A 17190-nucleotide genomic window follows, 5' to 3' on the forward strand; every position below is an offset into this window, starting at 1 on the left:
GCTTCCCACTAGCTGTCTATTTTACATTTGGTAGTGTATATATGTCCATGACACTCTCTCACTTCGTCCCAGCTTACCCTTCCCCCTCCCTATATCCTCAAGTCCATTCTCTAGTAGGTCTGTGTCTTTATTCCCATCTTGCCCCTAGGTTCTTCATGACCTTTTTTTTCCCCTTAGATTCCATATATATGTGTTAGTATATGGTATTTTTCTCTTTCTGACTTACTTGACTCTGTATGACAGACTCTAGGTCCATCCACCTCACTACAAATAACTCAGTTTCGTTTCTTTTTATGGCTGAGTAATATTCCATTGTATATATGTGCCACATCTTCTTTATCCATTCATCTGTTGATGGACATTTAGGTTGTTTCCATGTCCTGGCTATTGTAAATGGTGCTGCAATGAACATTGTGGTACATGACTCTTTTTGAATTATGGTTTTCTCAGGGTATATGCCCAGTAGTGGGATTGCTGGGTCGTATGGTAGTTCTATTTTTAGTTTTTTAAGGAACCTCCATATTGTTCTCCATAGTGGCTGTAATCAATTTACATTCCCAACAAAAGTGCAAAAGGGTTCCCTTTTCTCCACACCCTCTCAAGCATTTATTGTTTCTAGATTTTTTGATGATGGCCATTCTGACCGGTGTGAGATGATATCTCATTGTAGTTTTGATTTGCATTTTTCTAATGATTAATGATGTTGAGCATTCTTTCATCTGTTTGTTGGCAATCTGTTTATCTTCTTTGGAGAAATGTCTATTTAGGTCTTCTGCCCATTTTTGGATTGGGTTGTTTGTTTTTCTGCTATTGAGCTGCATGAGCTGCTTATAAACCTTGGCAATTAATCCTTTGTCAGTTGCTTCATTTGCAAATATTTTCTCCCATTCTGAGGGTTGTCTTTTGGTCTTGTTTATGGTTTCCTTTGCTGTGCAAAAGCTTTTAAGTTTCATTAGGTCCCATTTGTATATTTGTGTTTTTATTTCCATTTCTCTAGGAGCTGGGTCAAAAGGATCTTGCTGTGATTTATGTCATAGAGTGTTCTGCCTAAGTTTTCCTCTAAGAGTTTGATAGTGTCTGGCCTTACACTTAGGTCTTTAATCCATTTTGAGTTTATTTTTGTGTATGGTGTCAGGGAGTGTTCTAATTTCATTCTTTTACATGTAGCTGTCCAGTTTTCCCAGCACCACTTATTGAAGAGGCTGTCTTTTCTCCATTGTATATTCTTGCCACCTTTATCAGAAATAAAGTGACCATATGTGTGTGGGTTTATCTCTGGGCTTTCTATCCTGTTCCATTGATCTATATTTCTGTTTTTGTGCCAGTACCATACTGTCTTGCTTACTGTTGCTTTGTAGTATAGTCTGAAGTCAGGGAGCCTGATTCTTCCAGCTCCGTTTTTCTTTCTCAGGATTGCTTTGGCTATTCAGCGTCTTTTGTATTTCCATACAAATTGTGAAATTCTTTGTTCTAGTTCTGTGAAAAATGTCATTGGTAGGTTGATAGGGATTGCATTGAATCTGTAGATTGCTTTGGGTAGTATAGTCCTTTTCACAATGTTGATTTTTCCAATCCAAGAACATGGTATAGCTCTCCATCTGTTTGTATCATCTTTAATTTCTTTCATCAGTGTCTTATAGCTTTCTGCATACAGGTGTTTTGTCTCCTTAGGTAGGTTTATTCCTAGGTGTTTTATTCTTTTTGTTGCAATGGTAAATGGAAGTGTTTCCTTAATTTCTCTTTCAGATTTTTCATCATTAGTGTATAGGAATGCAAGAGATTTCTGTGCATTAATTTTGTATCCTGCTACTTCACCAAGTTCATTGATTAGCTCTAGTAGTTTTCTGGTAGCATCTTTAGGATTCTCTATGTATAGTATCATGTCATCTGCAAACAGTGACAGCTTTACTTCTTCTTTTCCGATTTGGATTCCTTTTATTTCTTTTTCTTCTCTGATTGCTGTGGCTAAAACTACCATAACTATGTTGAATAATAGTGGTGAGAGTGGGCAACCTTGTCTTGTTCCTGATCTTAGAGGAAATGGTTTCAGTTTTTCACCATTGAGAGCGATGTTGGCTGTGGGTTTGTCACATATGGCCTTTATTATGATGAGGTAAGTTCCCTCTATGCCTACTTTCTGGAGGGTTTTTACCATAAATAGGTGTTGAATTTTGTCAAAAGATTTTTCTCCATCTTTTGAGATGATCATATGGTTTTTCTCCTTCAATTTGTTAATATGGTTTATCACATTGATTGATTTGCATATACTGAAGAATTCTTGCATTCCTGGGATAAACCCCACTTGATCATGGTGTATGATTATGATCCTTTTAATGTGCTGTTGGATTCTGTTTGCTAGTATTTTGTTGAGGATTTTTGCATCTATGTTCATCAGTGATATTAGCCTATAGTTTTCTTTCTTTGTGACAGCTTTGTCTGGTTTTGGTATCAGGGTGATGGTGGCCTCGTAGAATCAGTTTGAGAGAGTTCCTCCCTCTGCTATATTTTGGAAGCGTTTGAGAAGGATAGGAGTTAGCTCTTCTCTAATTGTTTGATAGAATTTGCCTGTGAAGCACTCTGGTCCTGGGCTTTTGTTTGTTGGAAGATTTTTAATCACAGTCTCAATTTCAGTGCTTGTGATTGGTCTGTTCACATTTTTTGTTTCTTCCTGGTTCAGTCTCAGAAGGTTGTGCTTTTCTAAGAATTTGTCCATTTCTTCCAGGTTGTCCATTTTACTGGCATATAGTTGCTTGTAGTAATCTCTCATGATCCTTTGTATTTCTGCAGTGTCAGTTTTTACTTTTCCTTTTTCATTTCTTACTGTATTGATTTGAGTCTTCTCCCTTTTTTTCTTGGTGAGTCTGGCTAATGGTTTATCAATTTTGTTTATGTTCTCAAAGAACCAGCTTTTAGTTTTATTGATCTTTGCTATTGTTTCCTTCATTTCTTTTTCATTTATTTCTGATCTGAACTTTATGATTTCTTTCCTTCTGCTAAATTTGGGGTTGTTTTGTTCTTCTTTCTCTAATTGCTTTAGGTGTAAGGTTAGGTTGTTTATTTGAGATGTTTCTTGTTTCTTAAGGTAGGATTGTATTGCTATAAACTTCCAGCTTAGAACTGCTTTTGCTGCACCCCATAGGTTTAGCGTCATCGGGTTTTCATTGTCATTATTTTCTAGAGATTTTTTGATTTCTTCAGTGATCTCTTGGTTATTTAGTAGTGTATTGTTTAGGCTCCATGGGTTTGTATTTTTTAGGTTTTTTCCTGTAATTGATATGTAGTCTCATAGCATTGTGGTCAGAAAAAATGCTTGATATGATTTCAATTTTCCTAAATTTACCGAGGCTTGACTTGTGACCCAAGATATGATCTATCCTGGAGAATGTTCTGTGCACACTTGAGAAGAAAGTGTAGTCTGCTGTTTTTGGATTGAATGTTCTATAAATATCAATTAAGTCCATCTTGTTTATTGTATTATATAAAGCTTGTGTTTCCTTATTTATTTTCATTTTGGATGATCTGTCCATTGGTGAAAGTGGGGTGTTAAAATCTCCTAGTATGATTGTGTTACTCTTGATTTCCTCTTTTATGGCTGTTAGCATTTGCCTTATGTTTTGAGGTGCTCCTATATTGGGTTCGTAAATATTTACAATTGTTATATCTTCTTCTTGGATTGACCCCTTGATCATTATGTAGTGTCCTTCTTTGTCTCTTGTAATAGTCTTTATTTTAAAGTTTATTTAGTCTGATATGAGTATTGCTACTCCAGCTTTCTTTTGATCTCCATTTGCATGGAATATCTTTTTCCATCCCCTCACTTTTAGTCTGTATGTGTCCCTAGGTCTGATGTGGGTCTCTTGTAGACAGCATATATATGGGTCTTGTTTTTGTATCCATTCAGCCAGTCTATGTCTTTTGTTTGGAGCATTTAATCCATTTACGTTTAAGGTAGTTATTGATATGTATGTTCCTATTACCATGTTCTTAATTGTTTTTGGTTGTTATTGTAGGTCTTTTCCTTCTCTTGTGTTTCCTGCTTAGAGAAGCTCCTTTAGCATTTGTTGTAAAGCTGGTTTGGTGGTACTCAATTCTCTTAGCTTTTGCTTGTCTGTAAAGGTTTTAATTTTTACATTGAATCTGAATGAGATCCTCGCTGGTAGAGTAATCTAGGTTTTAGATTTTTCCCTTCATCACTTTAAATATGTCCTGTGACTCCCTTCTGGCTTGCAGAATTTCTGCTGAAAGATCAGCTGTTAACCTTATGTGGTTGCCCTTGTATGTTATTTGTTGTTTTTCCCTTGGTGCTTTTAATACTTTTTCTTTGTATTTGATTTTTGATAGTTTGATTAATATGTGTCTTGGTGTGTTTCTCTTTGGATTTATCCTGTATGGGACTCTCTATGCTTCCTGGACTTGATTGACTCTTTCCTTTCCCATATTAGGGAAGTTTTCAACTATAATCTCTTCAAATATTTTCTCAGGTCCTTTCTTTTTCTCTTCTTCTTCTGGGACCCCTATAATTCGAATGTTGGTGAGTTTAATATCCCAGATGTCTCTGAGACATTTTATCTTCCAGGTCACTTATCCATTCTTCTGCTTCAGTTATTCTGCTATTGATTCCTTGTAGAGAATGTTTAATATCATTTATTGTGTTGTTCATCACTGTTTGTTTGCTCTTTAGTTCTTCTACGTCCTTGTTAAATGTTTCTTGTATTTTCTCCATTCTGTTTCCAAGATTTTGGATCATCTTTACTGTCATTACTCTGAATTCTTTTTCAGGTACACTGCCTATTTCCTCTTCATTTGTTAGGTCTGGTGGGGTTTTACCTTGCTCCTTCATCTGCTGTGTGTTTCTCTGTCTTCTCATTTTGCTTAACTTACTGTGTTTGAGGTCTCCTTTTCGCAGGTTGCAGGTTCATAGTTCCCATTGTTTTTTGATGTCTGCCCCCAGTGGCTAAGGTTAGTTCAGTTGGTTGGGTAGGCTTCCTGGTGGAGGGGACTGGTGCCTGTGTCTGGTGGATGAGGCTGGATCTTCTCTTTCTGGTGGGCAGGACTGCATCTGGTGGTGTGTTTTGGGGTTCTGTGACCTTATTATGATTTTAGGCAGCCTCTCTGCTAATGGGTGGGTTGTGTTCCTGTCTTGCTAGTTGTTTGGCATAGGGTGTCCAGCACTGTAGCTTGCTGGTCATTGGGTGGAGCTGGGTCATAGCATTGTGATGGAGATCTCTGGGTGAGCCTTCACAGTTTGATATTACATGTAGCCAGGAGGTCTCTGGTGGACCAATGTCCTGAACTCGGCTCTCCCACCTCAGAGGCACAGGCCTGACACCCGGCTGGAGCACCAAGACCCTGTCAGCCACACAGCTCAGAAGAAAAGGGATAAAAAAAAAGAAGGTAAGAAAGAAAAAAATAAAATATAATAAAATAAATTTATTGAAATTAAAAATTTTAAAAACTATTAAAAGTTAAAAACTTAAAAAATAATGAAAAAATAAATAAAGAAAAGAGCAACTGAAGGAAAAATAAATCCACCAATGATAATAAGTGCTAAAAACTGTACTAAAAAAAAAAGTGGACAGACAAAACCCTAGGACAAATGGTAAAAGCAAAGCTATACAGACAAAATCACAGAAAGAAGCATGCACATACACATTCACAAAAATAGAAAAAGGAAAAAACAATATATATCTATATAAAAACAATAAGAGAACAAAGAAATCAATAAAGAAATCTACCAATGATAATAAACTCTAAATACTAAACTAAGACAAACATAAAACCAAAAAAAAATTAGATGCAGAAAGCAAACCCCAAGTCTACAGTTGCTCCCAAATCCACCACCTCAATTTTGGGATGACACATTGTCTATTCAGGTATTCCACAGATGCAGGTACATGAAGTTGATTGTGGGGATTTTACCCTCTGCTCCTAAGGCTGCTGGGAGAGATTTCCCTTTCTCTTGTTTGTTCGTACAGCTCCTGGGGTTCGGCTTTGGATTTGGCCCCGCCTCTGCTTGTAGGTCACCTGAGGGCATCTGTTCTTCACTCAGACAAGACGGGGTTAAAGTAGCAGCCAATTAGGGGGCTGTGGCTCATTCAGGCCGGGGGGAGGAAGGGGTACGGATGCGGGGCGAGCCTGCAGCGGCAGAGGCCGGCATGACATTGCAACAGCCTGAGGCGCGCCATGTATTCTCCCGGGGAAGTTGTCCCTGGATTACGGGATGCTGGCAGTGGCGGGCTGCACAGGCTCCCGGGAGGGGCGGTGTGGATAGTGACCTGTGCTTGCACACAGGCTTCTTGGTGGTGGCAGGAGCAGCCTTAGCATTTCATGCCCGTCTCTGGGGTCCACGCTGAAAGTCTCGGCTCACGCCCGTCTCTGGAGTTTGTTTAGGCGGCGCTCTGAATCCCCTCTCCTTTCACACAGTGAAACAATGGTCTCTTGCCTCTTAGGCAGTTCCAGACTTTTTCCCGGACTCCCTCCCGGTTAGCTGTGGTGTGCTAACCCCTTCAGGCTGTGTTCACGCAGCCAACCCCAGTCCTCTCCCTGGGGTCTGAACTCCGAAGCCCGAGCCTCAGCTCCCAGCCCCCACCCACCCTGGTGGTTGAGCAGACAAGCTTCTCAGGCTGGTGAGTGCTGGTCGGCACTGATCCTCTGTGCGGGAATCTCTCTGCTTTGCCCTCTGCACCCCTATTGCTGCGCTCTCCTCCATGGCTCTGAAGGTTCCCCCTTGCCACCCCCCACTCCACTAGTGAAGGGACTTCCTAGTGTGTGGAAACTTTTCCTCCTTCACAGCTCCCTCCCCGAGGTGCAGGTCCCATCCCTATTCTTTTGTCTCTGTTTTTTCTTTTTTTCTTTTGCCCTACCCAGGTACGTGGGGAGTCTCTTGCCTTTTGTGAAGTCTGAGGTCTTCTGCCAGCATTCAGTAGGTGTTCTGTAGGAGTTGTTCCACATGTAGATGTATTTCTAATGTATTTATGGGGAAGAAGGTGATCTCCACGTCTGACTCCTCCACCATCTTGAAGGTCTCCTCCCTTCTAGGAGTTTTATGGTTTCAAGTCTTAGATTTTAATCTTTGATCTGGGACTTCCCTCAAGGTCCGGTGGTTAAGATTTCACACTTCGAATGCAGGGGCTGTGGGTTCAATCCCTGGTTGGGGAACTAGGATCCCACATGCAGTGGGGCCAAAAACTAAAAAAAAAAAAACAAACAAAAAAAACCTTTGATCTATTTCAAGTTAATTTTTGTGAGTGGTGTAAGATAGGACTCCTGGCTATATATACAAAGGAATTGAAAGCAGTGTCTGGAAGAGACATCTGCACACCCATGTTCACTGCAGCATTTTTCATAAGGGCCAAGATATGGAAGCAACTTAAGTGCCCTCAACAGATCAACGGATAAAGAAGATGCATATACATACAATGGAATATTATTCAGCCATGAGAAAAAGCATATCCTGCCATTTGCAACAACACAGATGGATCTTGAAGGCATTAGGTGCAGTGAGATAAGTCAGATAAAGATGAATACTGTATGATATTACTGATATATGAAATCTAAAAAAGCTGAACTTGCAAAAACAGAGAGTAGAATGATGGTTACCAAGGGCTGGAGTGGGGGATTTGGAGAGGTGTTGTTTATGGGTACAAACTTGCAACTAGTAGATAAATAAGTTCTTGTGATCTAGCAAATTAGCATATTACAGTGCAACAAACACTGGCCTGATTTTTGGGAACCTGGCCTGGGCTGTAACTTTGGGTTTTTCTCTGTGGGTACCACAGAGGACTTGAATAATCCTCCCTCCCTCTGAATCTCACTGTCCTCTTCTGTATAACAAAGGGTAGAGTGTCAAGCGTTGCAAGCATCCCATAGAGCATCTATATCATGTGATTTGGTGCTACCCTAGGTGCCTCTTGAGAAAATAAAAATTCATCCTTGTCAGTCAGGGAACTCTTTCCATCGGAACATTTTAGTGGGTTTCTGTTTCTGCTGTTTGCCCTGCATTTAACAATAATCCAAGCCTCCTGAAATAAGTGAGAACTATGCTAACTTGGCCCACAAAGCCCCTTTCATTTGCTGTTTCTGCATAAATTATCAATGTTTATTCTCTTGCCCATCTTGCTGATGTTACTAAAAAAATGGGTACCCAAAGAAGGGTCCTGAAGTCTAAATATGGTGGCAGAACCCCTGAGACCTTAACTCAGTGAGTCCCCTCATAGTCATTATTTAAGGAACAACCCTTCAACCATTTCTTATTTCAGGAAGTCTTTCTCAATGGAAGGAAACACAGCCCTGCCATTCCCATGAGTACCCTGACCATGCCGCCTCCTTTCTTTTGCCTTCCTTCTTTTTTTTAATTTTTATTTTATATTGGAGTATAGTTGATTTACAATGTTGTGTTAGTTTCAGGTGTACAGCAAAGTGATTCAGTTATACATATACATTTATCTATTCTTTTTCAAATTCTTTTCCCATTTAGGTTATTACAGAATATTAAGTACAGTTCCCTGTATTATACAGTTGGTCCTTGTTGATTATCTATTTCATATATAGTAGTGTGTACATGTCAATCCCAAACTCCCAATTTATCTTTCCCCCCACCTTTCCCCTTTGGTAACCATAAGTTTTTTTTTGTTTTTTTTTTTAATTTTTTATTTATTTATTTATTTTTGGCTGTGTTGGGTCTTCGTTTCTGTGCGAGGGCTTTCCCCAGTTGTGGCAAGCGGGGACCACTCCTCATCGCGGTGCGCGGGCCTCTCACTATCGCGGCCTCTCTCGTTGCGGAGCACAGGCTCCAGACGCGCAGGCTCAGCAATTATGGCTCACGGGCCCAGCCGCTCCGCGGCACGTGGGATCCTCCCAGACCAGGGCTCGAACCCGTGTCCCCTGCATCGGCAGGCGGACTCTCAACCACTGCACCACCAGGGAAGCCCCATAGGTTTGTTTTCTATGTCTGCGAGTCTATTTCTGTTTTGTAAATAAGTTCATTTGAATAATTTTTTTGATTCCACATATAAGTTATATCATATGATATATGTCTTTCTCTGTCAGACTTACTTCACTTAGCATGATAATCTCTAGGTCCATCCATGTTGCTGCAAATGGCATTATTTTATTCTTTTTTACGTCTGAGTAGTATTCCATTGTATATATGTACCACATCTTCTTTATCCATTCATCTGGACATTTAGGTTGCTTCCATGCCCTGGCTATTGTAAACAGTGCTGTAATGAACATTCGGGTGCATGTATCTTTTCAAATTAGAGTTTTCATCTTTTCTGGATATGTGCCCAGGAGTGGGATCGCTGGATCGTATGGTAACCTTAAGGAACCTCCATACTGTTCTCCATAGTGGCTGCACCCTCACCTTCCATCTTAAAAATGGCTACCTGTGCTTTCATTGCAGAGCTCCTCTGACAGGGAGTCCACCCTGACCATCCTCCAGGTCCTCGGAGATCTGCTTTCTGTTGGTGAGTAAACCATGCCCTCATCCCTTGTATGGTGGACATGGAAGCATGCAGCTGTGGTGTCTCCCAGAGACCTATGTAGCCTGGGGGTTTGCTCCAGCTCAAGTTTTCTGTGAGAGACAGAATCACCATGGGATGGTTGTACTTTGGGCTCTTCAGTCTTGTCACTCACCCTACAGTGATCCAAACTTAGGAGGGAATTAGACTCTTGGTGCTGATTCTATGATACTTTATTCCTGGGGCCAAGGACCTCCAGCCCTCAGCAATTCGACCTGTTGCCTCCCCTGCTTCCCTCATCGTGGCCCATTTAAAGAGCCAGGTATTGGCAGCTCCCTTCATATGTCCAGTGGAGACAGGAAGATGAGGCAGGAGTTGGACTTAGCAGAGTGTTCAGCCACTACATTTTCAGAGATAAGATGACAAAGGTGACTACACTGGCATCAACTGAGTTAACTGGGGCATGCCTCTGTTAGCTCATTTCCATGTGAGGGTCTTGGAAAACACAGCTTCTTGGACATTCCAACATTTACTCAGTTTTCACTTCTATGTAGCCAGTCACATTGCATTAGAAAGATGTATTATCACCAAGCAGACAATACCAAAGTGAATGTCGCTCCAAAGCCACAAACCCTCAGGTTACAGATTCAGGAGGAAGGGTCCACTCATACTGAGGTATTTCCATAGGCTGTGCTGCCCTCCGATGGCAGGGTGACTTCCCTTCTTCTGCGTGAGGTACCCTCTTTAGGTGAAGACCACTTGTCCTCTGTGATAGTTCTGCCTTCAATTTGTCCAGTAGTGTCTGGAACTCTGAGAATGAAACCTTGGAGTTCTCCTTCTGAAATAGGTACTGATTATTGCCCCTTTAGTAGAGGATGAAAAATCAGAGGGTCTTCTTTGCTAATAATCTCCCACGCTGTTGGCCACCTTTGTCCAAGTGTATAGAGAATCACGTGGGTCCCCTTCCAAGTTGAAATGTAATCACTGCTTTTGAGCTTGTCCTGGAGCAAGATGTTTAAAACTATTCTTAGGTAGAAAGACCAATATACCTTACCCTAGCCCCAGACCCTCTTCAAACTCCCTAGACATATGATTAGATGTTTGTTTCTCAAGGGATTATTCTGGTTGTTTCCATATTTCCCGTACATCTGTTACTGAAGGCCAGCATCAAATAATCATTAACACCATCCATGAAATTATTCCAGATAAGCTATCAAACCAGACCCTCTTGTAGATGATTCAAACCTATAGCTGAGGGGATACTGATCCCTCTTTAATTAAGTATATGATTATACATAAGCCTATATGCATATTTCTATACATGCAACACAAGTACACACCTACACTGAGACTTAATAGATTCTCAGGAAAGTAGATTTTAGGCTCCATTTAGTACAGCTGCTGCAAGTTCTGAAATATTCCATTATTTCTCCATTTCACACCCCACCCCCACCCCACAACCCTGGCCCCTTACCTAATAGCACAACTTTACACAAGTTGCTTCAAGAACTCCACAGTTTTGGATTCTGGGGTGAAATGAACCAATCCTTGCTCTGTCTCTAGCTGTGAGGTCTGCTTCCTGTTCCAAGGAAATGAGGGTAGTTATTTGAGGCTCAGCGCTCCTCTGCTTTCCCCCTCAGGCACAGACCGGAGGATTCGCTACATGATCAGCAAGGGTGGTAGCGAAGCCCTTCTGCAGACCCTGGTGAACACAGCCAGGACGGCTTCTCCAGACTATGACATCCTCTTGCCCCTCTTCCGGCTGCTGGCCAAAGTTGGCCTACGAGGTACCCATACCCCTGGGACCCAAAGATGACTGAGAGGGCATCTGGGGATGTTATCACGAGAGCAATTTGGGAAGCTTTTGTGGGGGAGTACAGGGAGGAGCGGAGGGAGGTATAGACACCTTGGTGGTGATGGCAGGACCAGCCCCAGCCTCACCTGGAAGGTGAGGGTCCAGGAGAGGTTCGTAGATGTCAGCAAATCCAAGGTACTTAGGTGCTTAGGACAGGACCCAGAGCAGGCATGGACTACACGGGGCATGAAGCATATGGGGGACAGAGGGGAGATACTCCAAGGAGGTTTTCAATCACTTTAGAAATAAATGGAACATTTCTACAAATAACATCCTATATGGAGGATCATTATGTAAATGCATTAATTTCCTAGGGCTGCCGTAACGAATTACCACAAACTGGATGGCTTAAAACAACAGAAATTTATTTTCTCACTGTTCTGGAGGCCAGAAGTCTGAAATTAAGAGGTTAGCAAGATTGGTTCCTTCTGGAGGCTCTGAGGGAGAATATCTTACATGCCTCTCTCCTAGATTCTGGTAATTTCCAGCAATCCTTGGTGTTTCTTGGCTTATAGAAACATCACTCCAATTTCTGCATCCATCTTCACATGGCCTTCTACTCTTGTGTCTTTCTTTGTGTCCTCTCCTCTTATAAGGATATTGGTCATTGGATTTAGGGCCCACCCAAATCTGTATGATCTTCTCTTAAGTAATTAAGTCTACAAAGACTCTATTTCCAAATATGATAACATTCTGAGATTCCAGGCAGACATGAATTTTGGAGCATGGTTTTCAACTCACTACAACATGTCACATAGAAGTGAAGCTTCCTTGGTTGAAGAGAAGGTGGGGGTCTAGAATTCTTTCCACTTATGCCACATATCCATTTCTCTTTCCTCATAGAAGACTGAAACACCTCCCTACAGCCCTAGAAATTTTTGGAGCACATTTGAAAAAGCCTGGGCACTCAGGATGCATGTAAGCGTTGCAAATTAGTCATAACAGTTAAGCTCCGATTGTGCGCAGTCTTACATAAATCACAGTCGAGAAGCTCAGGTCCTCCGAAAGTTGGATCTTTGATGCTCGGTGCAGGCAGCAGCAGCCGAGGGCACAGGGCTCTGGGGTACCCTTTCCTTTCAATGTTCGGAGCTGTGGTTTGAGTCCATTCTACATTTCACAAATAATGATTGAGACCCAGCCATCAGCCAGCACCTGCATGAGCATGTTCCAGACAAAACCAATTGAACCAATATTCATTGAATATTCAACAGTTATTTATTCCATGTCTCCCAGGGCTGTGCACTGTTCTAGACACTGGGAACATCACAGTCACAAAGACAGATAAGGGGCCTCCTCTCATGGGACTTACATTCAAGTGGGGAAGGACAGAAAGTAAATAATCAACTAGATAATAGCAGACAATGATAATTAACTACATAATAACTGGAAGGAAAAGAAAAGGTGATGTTCCTCTAAGATGGTGTGGACAGAGAGAGGTGACATTTGAGCCCAACCTTGAAAGATAGGAAGAAGTCAGCAAAACAAAGAGTGGGCCAAGTGAACTCCAAAAAAAGACAGAAAAGACATGATATATACACCCTGGTAGTAAATGGCAGAGGCTGGGAAGTCAGATCTGGGTTTCAGGCCTGGCTTTGACACTTATTAGCAGTGTGGCTTTGGGCAAGTTACCATTGGGCTCTCATCTACAAAATGGGTCTCAGTACATAATTCTTGGGTTGCTGTAAGGATTAAGCAAGGCTGTATGTTGCCTGCTTAGCATGTGGCGCCAGAAGCTTGATGGACAAGAGTCATGTAGGTTTCATAGGAGAAAGAGCGATGAGTGATGCACCAGGGCAGTGATTTTCAAGTTATGGACCTTGATATTATTATTATCATAATTACACCTTCTGCCATTAAAGATGGTAGTCCTTGATATTGACATTCAAGCTGTCAGGGGCTGACCTGAACAGAACAAAAATGAGATTGGCTGCTCATGAATGGAGCCAGATAGGTATCTTTCTTTTCCGATAAAGGAAACGGGTCATATGAGTTCAGTCACAATCTCTTTGCCGGTGTCTTTTGGTCCAGAGATAAATATTGGTAAATGAGGTTTAGGATGTTGTCTCTGTTTTACTTATTTCCACCTGCTATGAATCTGGTAGTGATTGTATTCTTGCAAAAACAAACATGGTGATTTGGGCATTGCACTTTGGAAAGGACACAAACAAATGTGACAGGTGGCACAGTCACGTATTATCCTAGTGGGAGTCAGGAGGATAGAATTAAAAAATATTTTTCCCTTTATTTTTTATGCTTATTACTAATTATTAAATAATATTAATAATTAATAATTATTAGTAATTATTAAAATAATAATGAGTAACCCACAACACTGAATATCAGGTTATTTGGATCAATAATTAAGAGAAATTTGGGGAGAAAATTTTATTTTCTGAAATTATGTTTTCATGTTTTATTATAAAATTCTCTACCATATAGAAAGATGACCTCTTCTATACCTATCACTTAGATCTAACCATTGTTAACATTTTGCCATATTTCCTTAACCTATTTATTTTTATTTGAAATATTCTAAGGAAAATTAGAGATAGCATTACTCCTAAATACTTTTGAGTGCATTTCTTTGAAAAGAGACGTTTTCCTATATAATCATAATACCATGATCATAAATCTAACAAAATTAACAATGCATACATATTTATATTCATTCCAGTTTCTTCAAATGTTCCCAGCATGACTTGTACAGACATGTTCAGAGAAGGATCCAGTCAAGGTTCACACAATGCATTTGAATGTTATGTAACTTAAGTATCCTTACTTCTGGAGCTGTCTTAAAGGAAGAAATTTATACCCAGCTAAACTGTAGCTCATGTTTGAGGACAACCAGAAACATTTTTACATATAGGGGGTGCAAGTCACACAACCCACAAGACTTCATGTAAATATTACTTGAAGAATAATGGACCATATGTATACCCTCGGTTAGCTCTTTTGAGTCATCTGGTTCCAATGGGGACATACTTAGTAGCATTTTCTACTAGACCCGAAAAGTTTCATTGGCCATGATAATCTTCTTCACTCCACCATCTTTGCCTTCCTCTCCCCCACACATTATACAACCTTCAGAATTAATGTGAAACACAACTAAGATGGATTGATCTGTGTTCATAGATAAAAAGTTTGGACAGAAGGCACTGGAATTGGAAGCACTTGATGTGACATTGATTCTGGCGAAGAAAAACCTGTCTCACAGCCAGAAGCTCCTCCACTGTCTCTGGGCTCTGCGTGTCTTTGCCTTTAGTGGTAAGCAACTCAATTGTGGCTCTCTGGGGGTGGCTTCCAGATCTGGGCTGGGACACTTGGAAACCATTTGGGGGTGTGGTTGGAAGGAGGGCATGGGTGGAGGACAAATGTAGTCCCAACAAGATAAATAAACCAGGAGGAGCCTCATGTTCTAGAGACCGTAGAGGTGAGAAGTTATTTCTTCATCTCCTTCTCGGCCATGGAGAACTCTTGAGCCAGTACTTGAAGTGAGAGATCCATATTGTTTTCCCTTGGGCGCTAAAACATTTTAGCACTCTACGTCTCTCTGTCAGTACTACGAGGTGAAAAAGACCTGTGGCAGCGGAAGGCAGACTTTATTCAGTCCTTATATCCAAGGCACAGAGCAATGTGTTACAGCTGTCAAGAGCGACCCTCACATCACAAGTCTCTCCACTATGTCCCTGAAGTCACTCATTGATCATGACATCCTTTACCAAAGTTTATCTCCCAATGCTTCTCAACATTGTCTTTCAGGTAACTTGATATATCATAGCACATGGGTTGATGTTATTTGCCATCTCCTGATTTGGATTATTTCTGATAATCATAACCATCCTGTATGTAGACTCAGCATTTTATAGCTAAGAAAAAAGAAATTGAAGCTTAGAAGAATGAAGAAGTTGCTTGAGTTCATACAGATAAGTCATGAGGGCTAAGTTTCTAACTGCAAAATTCATGTTTATTCTACTCTCCATACGGATACAGTTATTAATAGATTATATTCTGTACCACCTATTTCAGTGTAAAGAACACAGACTTTTATTTCTCCTTTCTAAGCCCCTTTCCTGCAGAACAAAAGTGACAACTATTTAGATGTAATACTCTCTAGAGGAAAGAACATGAGCTTAGAGCCAAGAAGACCTGGGCTTGACTCTGACTTCATTTCTTAAGAGTCATATGATGTGTGCACTTAACCTGTTTAACCTCAGCTTCTTCCTTTGTAAAATTACAGTTGTAATAAGAGCTCATAGACTTGGTGGTTGGGATAAGTAAGATCATGTTCATGGGTAAGCTCGTCACATAATAGTTGCTAAGTAAGTGTTAGTTTTTCTTCTCTGCTCTAATCTTTTCCCTCAGTCCTTTGAAATAATAGGAATCACACACATAAGGGTAGTAAACAGGTGGTGACCTTTTTCCGTAACTATCCTCAGAACTAACAAAATAGTAGGGACATGTTTCATTGGTTAACTCCATGAATAAGCATGGAAGACCCATCAAAAGAAAGTATTTCTAGGGAATAATGAGACAGATGCTTGACTCCGTGTTCACAGACAGAATCTCCACTCACACTCATATATGTTGACCAGAAAATCAGAGAATATTTGAGAGAGGCTGAAAGAATCTGTCCAAACCCATCTCTAACAAAGGAAAATCTAAGTGAGAAGTTGTGGCTTTGTATAAAGGACAACTCTTATTAATGAGTAGGCAGAAGGTGTGTCACCCCCATTTGGAGCTTGCCAGCAGCACGAGACTTGAAGTATCTTATTTTGGTTCTGTAAAGAATAGTTAAGATGAATAACTTACTCTCATTATATACTTTGATTATAGAGATCTTGAAGAATTCCTTCAGCAGGGAGCTCTGAAAAATTCTGAGATTTGCCTGTGGGTATGAGGAGGTGGCTATGTGTCTCCTATTCTAAGACAACATTTATTGTATGAACTGTTTCATAAAATATTAAAAAAAAATACGATCACTCTCTATACATTGACTTTACTGATGAGAGGCAAGCAGAGTTCATGAAGCCCATGGGTTGCTGTCGCTTTGTTGAATTGTTAGCCACTGTTGAAAGTTCCAGCAAGTTTTCTAAACAGCTCCTATCTGCAGAAGGAATTGGCTGGAAACATAATGGGTCTGTGACAGCCAGCGAACCATTCGGCAGCTCTCAGATGGCCGGTGAGTTTGCTTATAGAGCTGCCAGAGGTCTAACCTTGGGCAGGCATCCAGCATGGAAGAACTTAGTGAGGACTTTTTATTGTTATCCTCTTTCAGTTCCAAGTCTAAAGTCTCCCATGCTAGAATTCATGCTCTTAAAACTATTTCCTCCCTAACTCTACTTAATACTAGAATTTTGCTGAATTATTTGCCAGGAGTTTACTCCAGCATGTTTTCCCAATTTAGAAGTAAGTTCTGAGTTAGTAGCCATGGGAAGGGAAGATTGATGGGCAGGATTAGGATGCCCAAATTCTTGAATTTTGATCCATTCAATGACTGCCTGTACTAGCCTCAGGAGGGACGAATGCATAGAGGATATTCCAGGAACACGCACTCCTGGTGATAACTAAGACATCAGCCTCAGTCTCTCTCTGGTGGACTGTACTGGGATGAACTATATTAGAGACTCCAGTTTTCCATTTTTCCTCCTTTCCTGAGGCTTGGAGCCAGACAGTATAAGCCTCCCTTGTTTCTATCTCTTCGCTTCTCCCTGACCCCCTTGTTTCCACACATATTTCCTGGAACAAAGCTGGCCCAAAGCACAAGGCATTCATGGGTCTCTGTTTTACTACAACAGTACAGTGAAGGAAAGGAAAAAGGGTCACCCCTTGGAAGATAACCTTCTTTCCTTCTCCCACTGAAAGTTTTGCCTTGGG

The 17190-nt window shown here is 40.8% G+C and overlaps 1 protein-coding gene across 1 annotated transcript in view; it reads left to right on the forward strand.

Moving 5' to 3' along the window:
• Positions 1-17190, forward strand: part of AGBL1 (AGBL carboxypeptidase 1) — a 779202-nt gene that overhangs the window by 58318 nt on the left and 703694 nt on the right. The window contains exons 2-4 of the mRNA XM_068543058.1: positions 9396-9467; positions 11102-11248; positions 14449-14580. Of these exons, the coding sequence (XP_068399159.1) occupies positions 9396-9467; positions 11102-11248; positions 14449-14580 (351 nt within the window). The remainder of the gene's footprint in view (positions 1-9395; positions 9468-11101; positions 11249-14448; positions 14581-17190) is intronic.

Source organism: Eschrichtius robustus, chromosome 1 (assembly GCF_028021215.1).
Source record: "Eschrichtius robustus isolate mEscRob2 chromosome 1, mEscRob2.pri, whole genome shotgun sequence".
NCBI classification, from domain to species: Eukaryota; Metazoa; Chordata; class Mammalia; order Artiodactyla; family Eschrichtiidae; genus Eschrichtius; species Eschrichtius robustus.